Source organism: Typopeltis vanoorti, chromosome 13 (assembly GCF_054136105.1).
Source record: "Typopeltis vanoorti isolate ZY-2024b chromosome 13, IOZ_Tvanoo_1.0, whole genome shotgun sequence".
Classification (NCBI taxonomy): Eukaryota; Metazoa; Arthropoda; class Arachnida; order Uropygi; family Thelyphonidae; genus Typopeltis; species Typopeltis vanoorti.
The window spans coordinates 62265186-62281332 of record NC_143561.1 but is presented as its reverse complement, the minus strand read 5'-3'; the positions used below and the strand labels follow the sequence as shown (position 1 = coordinate 62281332).

Genomic DNA, 16147 nt, shown 5'->3' with positions numbered 1-16147 from the left:
TCTATACCGTTAAAATCCAATCAACATGCAACTATTTAATTTTTTTTTAAAAATAGAACTAGATTATAAAACTGTAACTCAAGAAGTTGCAGTTTTTTTGTTTTTTTTTTTTCAAGAGAAAAAATAACAACATTTTATTTCCTGGAAAAGAAAGACCAAAAACAGCGAATGGTTCAGCAGATATTACTTTATCTATACCTAACTGATGAGGTTTGTACTGACTGAAATAGTGTACGATCAGTTTGAACTTTTTGATAACCACGTATCTCTTTCGCATAGTGAATTATGAGAACGACTGACAGTACTGGTTTCCCTTTGAGTCATTTCCGACCGTAGGTGACTTTGTAGGCATTGCCCACAAAGTATTCCTGGTTACTTTACAGGGTAGTTCACCATTGCTTTCCCCAATTCCCCCAGTTTTATCCGGGCTCGGGACCGGCATATGACTGGGACGTATTCATGACTGTAATCCACTTGTGTGTTCACGGGGCCGGTTTGCTGTTCTAGGGGACGAAAAACCCGAGTTTCCAGGTGAAAAAAACCCTACCTCCGTATGAGACCGGCTAATTCACCTTTCACAGTCGAAAGAGACCAGATAAACGTTCCTCACGTCACTGACGGGAATCGAACCCAGGTCTTTCTCATCAAAGGACTTCATCTATACCGACTGAGCTATGAAGGGTCCTAACGACTGATGGGCGGAAGTATTTTGGAGACGAATCATCCAATGACAAAATAGAACAGACAAGCGTCATATAATAAGTTACTGAAATAGCCCAGTAACCGTTTAGTTTCCGATTTATTCTGTAATCTATTGCATGTTAGTAATTTGGATATGGCTCGCCACAATATCAAAACTGATCTGTGTTATCTTTGGTATTTTGGAAAATGTGATCTAACCTTAATCGATGTCGCTTCACACAAAACAAGGAATTTATATATACAGGGTCCATGTTCAGTAACTGAATGGGCAGATGGGCGCTGAAAATTTCAGATGTTCGCATTCAAGTCGAACTATGGCTAAAAAAACGCTGCTGGATTGGGAGGGGGGGTGGGAATGAAACAGGTGATATTTTAGCACACCAAGCATTATATTTTCAGAGCCTGAAAATATAGCCCCGCTACTAAAACTTAAGTCTGATTCGTCCCTTAATCAGTGGATTTAAACAGAAAGTATTCTATGAAAAAGAATTTCGAAATTCTTTTTCATAGATTCTGACTCCTTCGAAATATTTTCATAGGTTTGTAATGGATTATTCCAACTTAACAGGCAAACGTCTTCTTTTGCAATGCAATTTAGATAGTGAATGAATGAAAAGCTTTTTTTCTGAGTTTTTTATTTTTTTATTTTTATTTTATTATTATTATTATTTATTTTTTTGTGTGCCTCTCGTTTCAGAGAACGAAGCTGTATTCATATTATAATATGTCAGCATAAAGTTATAGTTATAGCGCTACCTTTGGCTATGGGCTGGATATTCCAGAAACGATGCCATGATGAATAGCTATTCAACAAATATCAGCACGGCTTTAAAAAATTAAACGGTCATTATAATTTATAAAATATTGTGTGTGTGGGTGTGGGTTAGTGAGAGAGAGCTTTAAGGTTCAAAAAATGAGGATGCTTCTTAACTGATTCATTTGTTTTGTTTGTCGAAAAATGAAACCGGAATTCAACCTGCATGAACTCTGCTTTTACTGAGATATGGTTTCAGATTATTATTAATCTGAAGGTAACTGATAGTTCAGTATAAGAGTAATTGCACCACATTAAAATATTGCTAAAGTGATATTCCCAGTACATTTCATTTTGTCGAAATAACTTTAATTTTTATGTAGAATCTTTTATCTGATAATTTCAGTCGAGCTCATACCATTGTTGGAATCGCTCTAATGCAAAAATCCAGGAAACATGGAATGGCAGAAACAGCGAAGACATCGATAGTTCACTTAGTAGATTTGGCGGGAAGGTAACAAATCTCTTTTATTGACTTTTAATTTAGACTTTTTTTTCTTGAGTTTTGAAAAATGTTCTAACATAAGTTATTCTTAACGGCTTAAAAAAGTCACCTTTCTGAACGTCCCATTGACTGCTTAATATTTTGTGTGCAACTTTTTACTCCAACATTTCATCAACTGTCTGCTGTTTATTTATCTTGTTCGAAAATGCTCTGAACATTTACAACTCATTATTTTCCATATTTAGTCTTGAAGGTATTCAAACAGTGTAGCTGCGACTCTTGAGCACCTCCCTCCGAGAGACTTACGATGATTCCTTTCAAATCATCCACTGAACTCCTCTCTTTTTTGGCTTCAGTATTTCGCGGCATAGTATTTATTATTACGTGACACCCTCCAAGGAGTCCAAAGACTCATCGAGGGAGGATATCTACTAGTATAGCTTGTTTCAGGTTTCTTCGGTAGTGCCCTTTGGTAGGTCACTTCAATTGTTCTAGCAATGAATTGGATACTATTAGTTCTCATAGGTATGTTTAGTAGCTACATGGTGATTCTACTTAAAACACACTTAAGTGAAAAGTAAGTTTTATTGGTAACCAAATTTGATTGAACTCTTTTCTGCATAGTCGCGAAATGGATCAGAAATATCACCCATCTTTTTTCCACATCGGTTCAGCATCAGAATTAAATAGAGGATACTATACAAGGGGAAAAAAAGGTTTAACCACGCTGCATTCCACTTACAGGTTGCGATCCTTAAAGCAAACACGCTGTAATTGTAGTGAGGGGTAGAGGTAGTAAATCTTTTAAGCAAATAGTGATGACAATAATTTTTGTACCTGATTTATTGCTTCCATTCGAATTATTGCCGAAGCAACTAAGAATACGAAGTCAATGCATTATGCATGTTAATTGTTCGAGTCCTCCACTGGCATACTAGCCGGAAGGTGTAAGCACTTGACCTCACTGATCTTCCGGGATGAAAATCCGAGTCTGCAGCAGGAAAAATCCACTTAACGTCATATGAGATTAATGTTGCTGTTTATTTAGTTTTCTTTGGGATTAAAGATAACATTAAATAGTTTTGATTTATGAAAATAACAACTAGTAAACTAAAATAGTCAACTGTTTTTAGTGAGAGAGTTGCGAGTACTGGAGCAACTGGAGACAGGCTAAAGGAAGGAGCAGCAATCAACCAATCTTTGTCATGTCTGGGAAACTGTATTCATGCGCTTGCAGAAAAAGCCAACGGTCGAAATAGTAGAGGTAAGTTATTGATAGACAATAATAACGAGTTTATCAATAATTTAAATGTTGCCGTCTTGGTATTTTCATAAACGTATGGATAACAGTAGAACGTTAACTTTTCACCACAGTCAGTAAAATAAAATGATAAAATTAAGCAGTGAAACTACAAATACACTGTATCGAAATAAATATTAGGACAATTTTAGAAATATTGTAACTGCACACATTTCAAAACTGTGTGAGTTCTCTTTTGATCGTTATTACACTTGGTGAGGGAGTATTTTAGAAAGATACTCTGCATTAGTTTATGATAATATGAGTCAGGTATTTTGAATTATTTTTTCTTTAACAAATAACCACTAGACCATGTACAGTTGTTTCAGTTCTTCCCAGGCTGTTTTATTAGTCTGAAATTGGGATTCTGAGCAGAATCGTGTTTCCACATCATTTTCTTCAAAAGATGTCTCAGTAGCACTGGCAGTATATTGTCATGTTTAATTCTTTTTTCACAATTGATTCGACTTACATGTAGCTGCACATCCTAGAACCCGAGATTGTGTATCTCAATGTCTTGTTCTCCTATTAACTTACCTAAACTCATACAAACTCTGTGAGCTCCTAGTTGGTTGATTCCACATTAGTGTCGGACTCCTGGTCTTCTGTGTGTTTCTTTGTCGAGATGGTACCCTCACATTTCCATCACTGCTAACAGTTACTACAGTTGATTTTTGGTGACGTAGATTTTAATATGTATATCACGCACTGACAAGCCACTGACATTAGTACATTACAGTATCACATCATCACATGCACGTCAGTAGAATAATACGAATAGTGGCGTCTGCGCCAATTTCACTTTCTTTCCTCTGATTTACAACCATCCTCCAGTTTGGTATCACTGTGTCAGAATTCTCAAGTTGATAAAAAAAATAAATAAATAAAAACATTATAAATTAGGGCGATGTCGTTTGAAAGATGCGACAATCTGGAAGTGACCCCCATAAAGCTTTATTTTAGTCAAATTGGACTGAAATTCTTAAGGAATATTTAGCAACTTAAGAAACAACAATATTCTGAATTTGGAAGTCAATTAATGTAACTTATACATAGAAGAGAAGAAAGATGATGAGAAATATCAAATGAATTATTATTAATCAAATGGCTTATTGGCTAGTTTGATTAATAATAAAACTAGAGAGTTTTATTATTAATCAAACTTACTACTTCAAATTTAGCAGGTTTAGCAGAATGTACGTTGAATACCTTCGTCATAAAAAATTAGAAAATCGATAATATTCATCTCGGAGTGATAGCACCGTTAACTGCGTTTTTTTTTTTTTAAATGTGAATTCCGCCATCGAAAAGTTGTAAACCAATCACACTTTAACACGATGGGCGGATTAAAAGCATAGTCTGGAAACCCAGCTCTAGAAATCGAACTGGGAACTTTTTCTAGCTATTAGAGACTTCCAATTAAGTAGCAGTGCATCCTTTTGGTTGGTTTGTCGGTTTTTCATGACGAAACTCTTGAGTTTCCAGGATAAATCTTCCCACCTGCTTAACAGCTTCATGTTAAAAGTCTGTATAAAGATTCCTCGAGTGCCACACCGAATTCGAATTCAGGGTAGATATTGCGCAGCTTTCGCAAAGAGTTACAGGAGGTCGAATTGTAGTCCCAAATGATTAGTGTAATAAGAATAGCCTCTGACTTTCTAGAGCAGTTGGCTAAAGCATCATGGCTGTTGCTTCTTAATTCACTTTCTGGCAATTGCTGCTCAATAAGTCAGAATTCCTTTTTAAGTCAATTACAGTCAATTTATTAGCAGAATAATACTGATCCCCTGTTATTACATATGGGCACCAACATGGAGTCCATAGTCTCATTGAGGAGGTCCACTAATATCAGCACTAACCATCAATATTGTCATATTTTGCTTTGAACTCATTGAACTCAAGGGGGCGGGAACGAAAAAATTCTCGTCTCCATGCCCTTGCTAACCGCACCCTTACTAATTTCCGGGAATGACCCCTAGTTTCCCTCACTCTGGTCATGTACTAAAATTTTTCTTGTTATCAATCGTATAAATTCTCAAAGCAACTTATGTCTGCATCATATCTTCCCTTCATTCTCCTGTCAATCATCCTCTTTAACCCACAAATCTTCAATCTTTCTCTCTCTCTCTGTCACTCGCCTCTGGATCTGTTTCACCTCTTTCACATCTCCAAGAAATCCAGGCGACCAGATCTGTGCGCCATAATCTAAAGGAGGCCTTATCAATGCCTTATATAGATACAAGAACTTGCTTATCTTTGTTGGCAGAGTGTTCTTTAATAACCAGGTAATGCTATGTGCCGTTTTAGCCACTTTTGCAATATTCCCTCTGAACTTCAACTTCCCATTGACCAACACCCCTATATCCCTAACTTTATCAATTTCCTGGAGTATATTTCCATCAATATGGTACTCACAGCTGGTAATCTTTTCACCCCATAATCAACTTTTCTCATAACGCCAGTCTATTTAAATCATCGTGTAAAATTTCAACATAACCTTTATTGAGTATTGCTCTCAATTCTGCATCACCTGCAAACAACTGAACATTTCCAATCAGACCATTTTCCATATCATTAATGTACAAATTGCACAGTAGTGGCCCAGGTACAGAGCTCTGCGGCATGCCATTAGTCATAGGTCTTCTACCAGACTCCACTCTTGAATAAACTACTTCCTGGTATCTCTTAACCAACTTCATGTCCATCCCCATTTGCTACAATTCATGAATCAGAATTTCATGGGGTATCTTGTCAAACTCAAACGTCTTTTGCGAAGTTCAACAGTATCGCCCTGTAGCCATTACCTTCTCAACTTAGCTTTCACTTTATTACAAAAAGTGAGTTGCTGAAACATGGCCTACCCTTCACAAACCGATGCTGCGCCCATACAGTATCCTATTCCTATCCTCCGTTCCTGAATTTTTGTTTAACCAACTTCCCCAATACGTTGACAATTCCTGGAATGCTGATCGGTCGACATAATTGTAGTATTTCAAAATTTGTATTCATAATACTGTATGAGACTTGATATTTTCTGTCCGAGAGAGAAAAAAAAAATGTTGAAACATATTAAACTACCACTTAAGGCAATTTGAGCTCGAAAACAGAACAAAAACAGTATGGAAAGTTTTCGTTATACGGTTAATATCAAATATGCTAATGGAAAGAATGAGACCAAACTGCCAAAATCGACGTGTTTCACCAGTATGACTTTATCAGCATGATCATGGCACTAAAAACAAGTAAATAATATTTTAAAAGCATTAGGTATATGTTTCAGTTATTGTTCTTTTTTGTAAAGTATTTACTTGTTTATAGTGTCATGATTACACCGATAAGTCTTACTAGTGAAGCGTAGACTTATGTAATTTAATTAAAGTGTCTATTCCACTGCAGACTGAGCAACCTGGATATTTGCAAAGAACAATTAATAACAAATCTAATATAGAGTGCTTTATTTCGTCTCTTTTATGTATTTATTTATTTTTATCTTCTATTTTTATAGTGCCTTTTCGAGATTCAGTATTAACTCGTCTTCTAATGAACGCACTCGGAGGGAATAGCAAGACTATCATGGTAAGAAACTCATGCATTTATATAACATGATGAATAATCTTATATACACGTAAATAGTTATCAGGGCCGTACTTATGCACAGGCAAAAATTAGGTCCAGTTTAAGGGCCCAAACAATGGGGAGGGGTCCTGGAGCACTCTAGCGCCTCGGGTCCTGCCAGCCTCGGGAAAAGTGTAAGTATGGCCCTGACGGTCATGTAAAATCTTCTCTCTTCCAGTATCTAGTAATTGGTTGTAGTTAATTTATGCAGCAAATCAGATCATATTATCTGGTAATATAATATTTCACTACTCAGTTGTCTTTTTAAGCCATCCATAAATTACGTACATTGATGGGAAAAGGAGGATCATTATATTTTCATTATTATAAATTACACCTCATGAGTTGTTTTATGATTTTTAGCTTAAAAATTTAAAATGATTATACAAAACGGTTAACTTACAGTTAAATTATAAAGGTTAGCAAAACACATGTTTTTCTAACGTTTACGAAATTTGCATTAAGCTAATGAAAAAAACTTTTCATTAGCTTGCAATCCAAGTAGCTTGCAATCAATAAAAAAGTGTTTTTCGGAGTATTTCATAGCAACTACTTACGACATGACTGCAAGTGGTTTCCTTGGATAATCGCCTGTCTGTTTGTCAAATACTGTATATAAACAAGCGCACCCAGCGACGCGACATCTGCAAAGAACTTTTGGTGGGCTTTAAGACCACTCAGATAAAATGTTGGGTTCTCCCACTGAAGAGATTGGAGATATGGTAGTTTACACCTGGATGAATTCTATGAAATGATTCCGGTGAAATTTGAAACTTATTTTCTACCCAGGTGACAGTGGATTGGAGCAGATAAAAACGTTAACATGTTAATGTCAAGAAGTGAAACAAGTAAAGCTTTAATTAGTAGTTTTTTTGAATGACTAGATAAAATCCAAAAGATTCACGTATTGTATTGTCAAATTTAGCATTCATAAGATGTTTAAGGAAACTGGCTAGGGCTATTAAATATTAAAATTAGGTAGAAACGAAATCTCTTATTGACACTCTAATTTTTACAATTAAATTGTAATTTAATTTTCTATAAAACGTATCAAGAAGCATTTGCCCAGGGTGAAAAATAACCAACTTTCAGTTTTAGACAGGAATCTCTCTCTCTCTCTCTCTCTCTCTCTCTAGTCGCTATCATTTTCACATGTTTTCAGGAACACTATATTAATTAGTTTCATTAACATATTTCGAAGAATATTTGTAATGCAGATAAGTATGGAAATAATCCTGAACGATAATATGAAAGGCCTGTTTCGAAATAGCATTCTTGAATGGTGACGACGTTATCAGTAATAATGAAAATTGAACCCAGAATCGTTTTCAATATTTTGCTATTAAAATATCCCATTTAAATCCAAAACTAGACGTATTTTAGCAGAAATTCTAAATACAATTTTTTTAAAATAAAATCTGTAGTTCAGAGTCATTAACTACGGGCGAACGGATCTAAGGAAAACAGCGCACTTTGTGAAACGCACCAATGCTGAATATTCAGTTATTTAAAATTAATATAATAATTTTATAATAACTGACTATTCAGTCATAATAATTCAGAAAATTATGTGATAAAAGGATAAGTTTTGTATATAAAAATATCTATTTTAACCCTTTATTTTAATTCCGTAAAAGCGCTTTCAAGGTAACTGCCACTTACCAGATTTCATAGGGACACGTAGTTGAAGTCTCTTCATCCGTGAAGCTACCATTGCAGAATGATAATCGCACCAGCTTTTATTTATCCCCTTATTTTTAATTCAGTGCACATCCACAACTACTATACCCCTACGAAATTTTCAGGTGTGTCTATACCAGGAAGCATGCTACAGTGTCCAAGTTCGGTCATGCAAATCTTAGAAACAACTTCTATTAATGCCCAATGTTTTCATTATTGATTTACTGACTACAGTTATAACTCATCGTGACATGCAAGAAGAATCTAAATCACCGCATAACTATCATTACTAAGAACATAATGAAATTGGCCAAATCTCACCGATCCTCTACATTCGGTGGGGAGAATTATGAAAAGATTAATTCACTATATTATTAACTTAGGTCGCTGACCTGTAGCCAAAAGTCGATAGTTTATCACTACGTATATTGCTTAAGTATGTCTGAGGACACGAAAACAATTCTGAAGTTTCACCTGGAATTGTTCTTCAAGAGTCTCTTTAAATATTTCCTACTGATAACTGGTAATTATTATACGAACGGAACTTATATCAGGAATAAGATGAACTGTAATATTTAATTCATTAATACCGTACATTGTCTTCTGCTCTGTCATTAAATGTATTATTATATTGTACATTTTATTTTATTTCATTCAGGATTTGATTTTGTTATTTCAGATTGCTGCTATCAGTCCAGCTGATATTAACTATGAAGAAACACTGTCTACTCTTCGCTATGGTAAAATATAGCAATCATAAGCATAGTATTCTCTAAACTTGAATCTTAATGTATATATACGAGAGGGGGAGGGCCTCTGGAAAGTTCTGATAAACACCTAGACAAAAATTATATTAAAGCAAATGATATATATATATATAACCACAAGAAAGAACATAACTAGTAGCAGAGTTAGGGAGGTAACTTATGTTCTTATATCCTCGTATGTTCATTTTTGTGGTTATATTAGTGCTTTCAAATAATTTTTGTTCTAGGTGTTTATCAGAACTTTCCAGAACCCTCCCCCTCGTGTGTATGTATATATGTGTATATATATTAGAAAAAAGAAAAGCTTAGAAAATGCCTTTCTCTATAGATGAAATTTGAGGGTTTCTTTTCCAATAAGTATGGCGAAACTTAGTCATTGAAGTGGCGTTGTTAGAAATTTGTCGAAAATATCGTGGTTAATAAAAAAAAATGTTTCTATCAATACCTGGGATTGTTCCTGATATTGTTTTAATCAGCTTACGAAGAATAAAATGACAAATTATTTCTGTAATGTTAATATTCTGTAAGATTAGTAAATATGGCTAATTTACATAAAAATATAAGTTAGCCATATTTACTAATCGCTCGATGTTAGGAATGGTGGGTGGGATATAGAGCAATAAAATATGTTATCCCTCAGTGAATAATGCTAGAACGAAAGTAATAGAGGGTACTACTGTGATGAAAAAGGACCGTTATTGTAAATTTCTTCCTACAGAGACTATGGCCCTGTCGTTCGGAAAGGTCTCAAATAGAAGGAATGACTGCGTACGTTTTGAAGAAAATAAAGTTTCAGAAGAGAAGTTTTCACTAAAAAACTCACTTTAAGAGAGCGAGGATAACAAGATGACTGATCGTGAGTGCGTGCACGTGCCTTTAAAATTGCCTTTCCCATTATGCTGTGCTGGGAGATGGAAGTTTAAAACTCTACCATCGGATGAACTTCGAAATAGAGAAAGGCTCTGCATTCGATGAAAAGTTGAAATGAATGGGATGCATACATAACGCTTTGAGGCAATAAAATCGAATGGCTCGGTTTGGAGGATCACTTTTAAAAGCCGAATAATTTGAATGCACACAATATTGGTAACTAATCTGTCAGAAATGTAGAACATTGTTATACTGTTACGTATTGCATTGCGAATGAATAGCATCTTATCTCACTTTAAGCATCTTATCTCATTCAGCAATTCTTGTACTGTAAATTTGGATTACTTATAATATAATTGCATGTGAGATTACCATGTGATAAAACCAGAAATAAAAATAAATATCTAAATTACTTGGGAAAAAACCCTGTGATTTTGGAGGATAATATAAGCTTTTCGTAACTGTTTTGTTTGAAAACAAAAAGTATACTAGACTTGCATGGAGAGAGAGAGAGAGAGAGAGAGAGATTTTTAAAAATACAGACAAAAACAAATATAAAGCTCAAACTCTGCATCTGGAGATTCAAAGAGATTCCACATAAAAGCATTCAAGAGAAGACTTTAAAATTGTAGAAGAAGACGATATCTAGAGATCTTTTATTTTCTAGACAGATGAAAATGAAATGGGAAAAACATTTGGCACATCCTTTGAATATTTTCTGGATCCTGGATTTAGAAATACTGTAAGTTAGTACATTAATTAGCTCATTTATAGATACGTTTATATTTACTTTTGCAGATGATATTTATTGTACTTATGTATGCATAATAACATTTAAAGCTGTATTTTAAATGCAGAGAATTTATTTGTAGAATTTTCGGTTTAATGACGGTATGAAATGAAGAAGCATAAAAATATTCATCTTATGCCTCCTCAGGCCGTGTGGTCATTAAACTGGAAATTTGACGAAAGTTTTAAAAACCACCGAAACTTCAAACTTTCACTAAAAAATTGATTTTTGTTTTCAAGGCTGAACCATAGTAATGATTTCGATCAGCAGTCTAAAATCTGAAGTCATGGAGCATGCGAAATATTTTTCTAAGGATTGCTAATCTAATCTATGTTCTGTATCAAGAGTGAGGAACTTAGTGCTCTCTATGCTTCTTCATGTCATGTAGTGATCTATTGATAACGAAATATTTAAAAATCATAAAATAAAACACAATAATCATTAATTTAGTGAATTTATTAAATATCACATTATTTAGGGAAAAATATAACAATATGCTTATTTTTGAAAACATTCATTAAATTTCAATTTTATTTATTTTGTTTAATGATAAATTAAACTTTAAAGTATTTTGGATGAAACTATAAAGCATGGATAAATAAAAAGAAAATGTCATTAAACCTGTACCGTATGAAATGTGAGCAGTCATGTGAACAGTACAACAAATAACAATCATGGTGAGAAGACGAAATTAGGCTATCGAAAGAAGTTTGCTGAACAGGTCAAAGAAAATATGGGTCTTCTAGGTGGATTGATGCATTCAGAAGTGTCATAGAACACAGAAATATAACATTCTGACAATATTGGAGTCCTGACAGGTGACAGACTAATTTGGGCAAAAAAATTGTTAATGGGAGATTAGCAATAATGTCAATAAACCTAATCGAGTAGTACTGTAACAGTATCTTATACACCACTTCTTAAGGATACGTATTAGGAATTTAATGATAATGATGCAAGTGATGGATGAAGTTAGAGACCTAGGAGTAATAGTGGACAGTGAGTTAAAGTTTACAGACCACAATGTTAAGACATCACATTCGCAAACTACAATGTTGTACGGATCTAACTTGTAAAGAAGGGACTTTTCTCCCACTTTATGCTTTGATATAGCATCTAGATCTCTGTGCCAAGATATGATCACCTGCGTTCCATGGAGATGAGGAAACAGTATAAAAGATCAATCACCAGTTAACTAGAATTTATCTGGCTTATGGAATTTTGCATACGAAAACAGGATGAAAAAAAAAATGTAGCCATCAAAGTTTGAGAAATAGAAGAAAGAGATATGAAAAAAACATACAAGCAAGTAAAGAGGAATCTTACAGTATACAAATTTCCTAAATACTCAGTTAAGGAATTAATGTACAGTTCTTATAGAAAGCTATGCCGAGAAACATTTCATTAGAATATGTCCACCCCGAATTGTGATGCAGTGTAATCTCTCACAACGTCGTACCACGCTTAGCACCAAGTGATTCAGGAGTTCTTGAGGCAAACTGGCCCACTCCTCCTTCAGAGCATAAGGATATGGCCTTGTTTTTTTGTTTTCTGGAGGGGGAATTTCGAGCAGTAGTGCATCTGCTAGATACTGAAGACATTTTGCAGCTCATAGCCAATAGAGGAAAGAAATCGATCATTCCAGAAAGTTGAGTAAAGATATGGTGACCATGCATGTGAGGTCCAGTTTTTTTATTTTGTTTTTTTTCCCAAGGGCCTACTCGATGAGACCCTGATTTCGTGAAGGTGCCTATGGTGCTCGTGGTACTTCTTATTAAAGCTCTGTGTAGCCCTTTGGCATGCATGCATACAGCGCCGGCGCCTAGTATTTTTCTTGTGTGTGCGATTAATGTTCGGCGCCTTTCTAAAGGAGTTTTTTTGGAATAAAGTGTGAATAAAACGAACAGGAAATGAAAAACGCTTCACAGTATAATGTTACCTACGGATTAGTTCTGCAAAAAATTAAGAACTATTTTAGGTATATTTTCGTAAATTTTAATCAAAAATTACAGTGATATAATTGGGTCCAGGATACAATTTCAGAATTTATTTGTTCGTTTCCGGGAAGATTTGAAGGGGCCCGAATGGAAGACGACGTACATTCAGAATTATATGTACCATGCGTTGCTCGTTTAAACTCTTATCTCATATTTTTTGACATATTTTAGGCGCCTTTTCTTCTGCGGCGCCTGTGTATATTGCACACTTCGCACACGCCACCAGCCGGACCTGCATGCATACATACATACATACATACAGTATATACATAGAGCCAGGCTGCCCAAAGAAAGAAAGATTGTTATAAGTTGGATTCTACTCACCGACTAGAGCAACTTTTTCTAAGCCTTTCTTCGACAGGTCCCGAGTTAGTCGATCTCTGACATAGGAACCTAGAGTAGAGTAGAATAGAATAGAATTATTCGACGAGTAGAGAAACTTTTTCTAAGCCTTCTTCGACCAGTTCTGAGTTAGCCGATCTCTGGCAGGAGAAAATTATTTTTTCCGGGAGCTCCGGTTGCGGTTAATCTCGCAACTCAAAAAAATGATCGTAGAACTCACTCTCTTTCAGACAATATAATATATATATATATATAGTGTTAGGGTAAGGCACAAGATGACAGCAGTTGTCTACCATACTTTCCTCCCAGGATGCCTATAAAATGACTGATAGCTTTGTGCCAGCTATTTATGATGGATAAGTGTAGAGAATAGTTCTCTCAGTGTTCGAAAGTTAGTTATTAGGACTAAACGGTCTCCTCACTTCCTTTGGGATACAAAAGGCTTCAGCGGATTTATTTATTATTATATTTTAATTTTTTTATCTTTGATTTTTATTAGAGAAGGAATACAGATTTTTAGTTGTCTGCATGATAATTATGAAACAAATATTATTATTATTATTATTATTATTATTATTATTCCTGACACCTCCAAGGAGTCCGAAGACTCATCGCGGGAGGACACCTACAACTGTCTCAACCACTACACCGAACCACTAATACGAATCATCTCCATCAACGCCATCTACCGCCCACCTCCACCACTACCACAACTAGTATGTTTTGTCTGTAAATTGCGTGTGTTCATGCACTCACTCTTCCCCAATGTGGATGGTGACTTTCAAACAACTTTTGGCTTTCCAATAAATAAACAAGCTCTTAACCTCTGGTCTACATGCAGGTCTTGAAATTTGTATTTTGAGATTTGTTCATTATATATATATATATATATATATATATATATATATATATATATATATATATATATATATATATATATATGTTAAAGATACCAAGTAATTTTAAACCTGGTTTTACTCCATTTCCCAAGTAAGCAAAGTTTGCTTACTTGGGAAATATATATATATATATATATATATATATATTCATTTTTTAAATTAACTGACTTAAACCCGAGAATTATAACACAATGACATTTATTTGAAAAAAAACGCATTTTTTGCGTTTTTTTCAAATAAATGTCATTGTGTTATAATTCTCGGGTTTAAGTCAGTTAATTTAAAAAATGAACATATCCCAACCCCGAGTTAATAGTACGTTTCACATATATATATATATATATATATATATATATATATATATATATATATATATATATATATATTAATTTACTTACAGCTAATAGGGCAAAACAAATTAAAACTCTAGCAATAGTGAATGAAGACCCAACTGAGAAGCTGGTTCGAGAACTCAGACAAGAAAATGAACATCTGAAGAAAATGTTGGAGAGAGGAGTTGTCAATGTTCCAATACAGCCAGGAATGTCTGACAATGGTAAGAGAAAGAAAACGCAGTTTAACAAATAACAATATTCCTTGATTGTGGGGGTTGGGATTTGAAATAGTAAAAAAAATCTAAAAATTTTTCAGCTTTTAATAAGAATGAATCAAGAGGTTTTGGAGCTTCAGTAAATTCATTAAATATAATTTTTCACAAGTAGATTAGTTCATTAGTAAGACTTATAGGAACAAAAATCACCACATGCGTTATTAAATTGGCTTGTAGAACCAACCAATAGATGTACAACTGCTAATAAATTATATATGTAGTTTAATCCTTTATCCAAGTGTAAGCAAACAGAGTTTGTACCTGAAGTATCTTCAGGACTTGGGCAACTCGTGGTAACACACCTTTACCACTAGTTGCCCAGTCCTGAAGATATTTCAGGTGCAAACTTTGTTTGCTCACACTAGGATAAAGGATTAAATTAAATATATAATTTATAGTCTAACCAAGTGAAAATACTTCAAACAACTGCTAATAGTTAAGCATGTAGGTTATAAAGGCTGAAAGGATCTGATTTGTCCTCCTTTATTTGAGTGACTGAAAATAATCATGAGGCTCAGTCAGAACCAAACGTTATAAGAGTATCGTTCGAAACTTCAGGATATGAAAATAAAATTGCAATTATTTTGAAAGAATTATTCCGACTGCATATCTGTGGAGGAATACAGACTCCATGACGTATAGAATTAAAAGTATCAATTTAAAACATTTTATTACATTCTGGAATTATACACCAGCGGTTAATATTCGTATAGTGATTTATAGCTTTTTTCATGGATTTTTTTCCCCCACTAATAGGCAAATGACCTTTCACTCCTAAGTTAGACAGATGATATTGCAAGCTCTTTCTCCTCATGACATAAGAAAGTACTCTTAATACCCAAATTTCTTTCGTTTATATCTACTGCTCGAATTGCTAGCAACGTAAACTCCATTTCTTTAATTTTTATTTCTAGGTTACACAATGAAATTACAGTTATTTATAAGGATGTGATCAATCACACCTGAATACTTCTCAGTATACACTGTTATAAGGTATTCTAATAGGTGGACAAAGTATAGTTCACATACTAAATACCACCTCGCTTATTTATTTTTATTTTTTTATTTTTTCCGTTCTCTTCCTTGAAACTACTGCAAAAGTTTTGTCCTATAAAGACTGGGAGTAAAGGGAGCTATAGAATCCCCCCCCCCCGAGCAACAGTATCCCAATGAAAATGTAAAAACGGCACCTTTTTATTATACGAATTATAACTATTTCACCTATGAAATAGCGGCGACTGTCAAATTACTGACAAATGAAATTCATTTGTCAATAGTCATAATTAACATAGATAATGAAGACAGGATCATATAAC

At 34.3% G+C, this 16147-nt stretch overlaps 1 protein-coding gene across 1 annotated transcript in view; it reads left to right on the top strand.

Moving 5' to 3' along the window:
- Nucleotides 1-16147, top strand: part of LOC150100217 (kinesin-like protein KIF28) — a 308018-nt gene that overhangs the window by 50628 nt on the left and 241243 nt on the right. The window contains exons 6-10 of the mRNA XM_090402612.1: nt 1863-1970; nt 3095-3225; nt 6767-6837; nt 9236-9296; nt 14622-14777. Of these exons, the coding sequence (XP_090258738.1) occupies nt 1863-1970; nt 3095-3225; nt 6767-6837; nt 9236-9296; nt 14622-14777 (527 nt within the window). The remainder of the gene's footprint in view (nt 1-1862; nt 1971-3094; nt 3226-6766; nt 6838-9235; nt 9297-14621; nt 14778-16147) is intronic.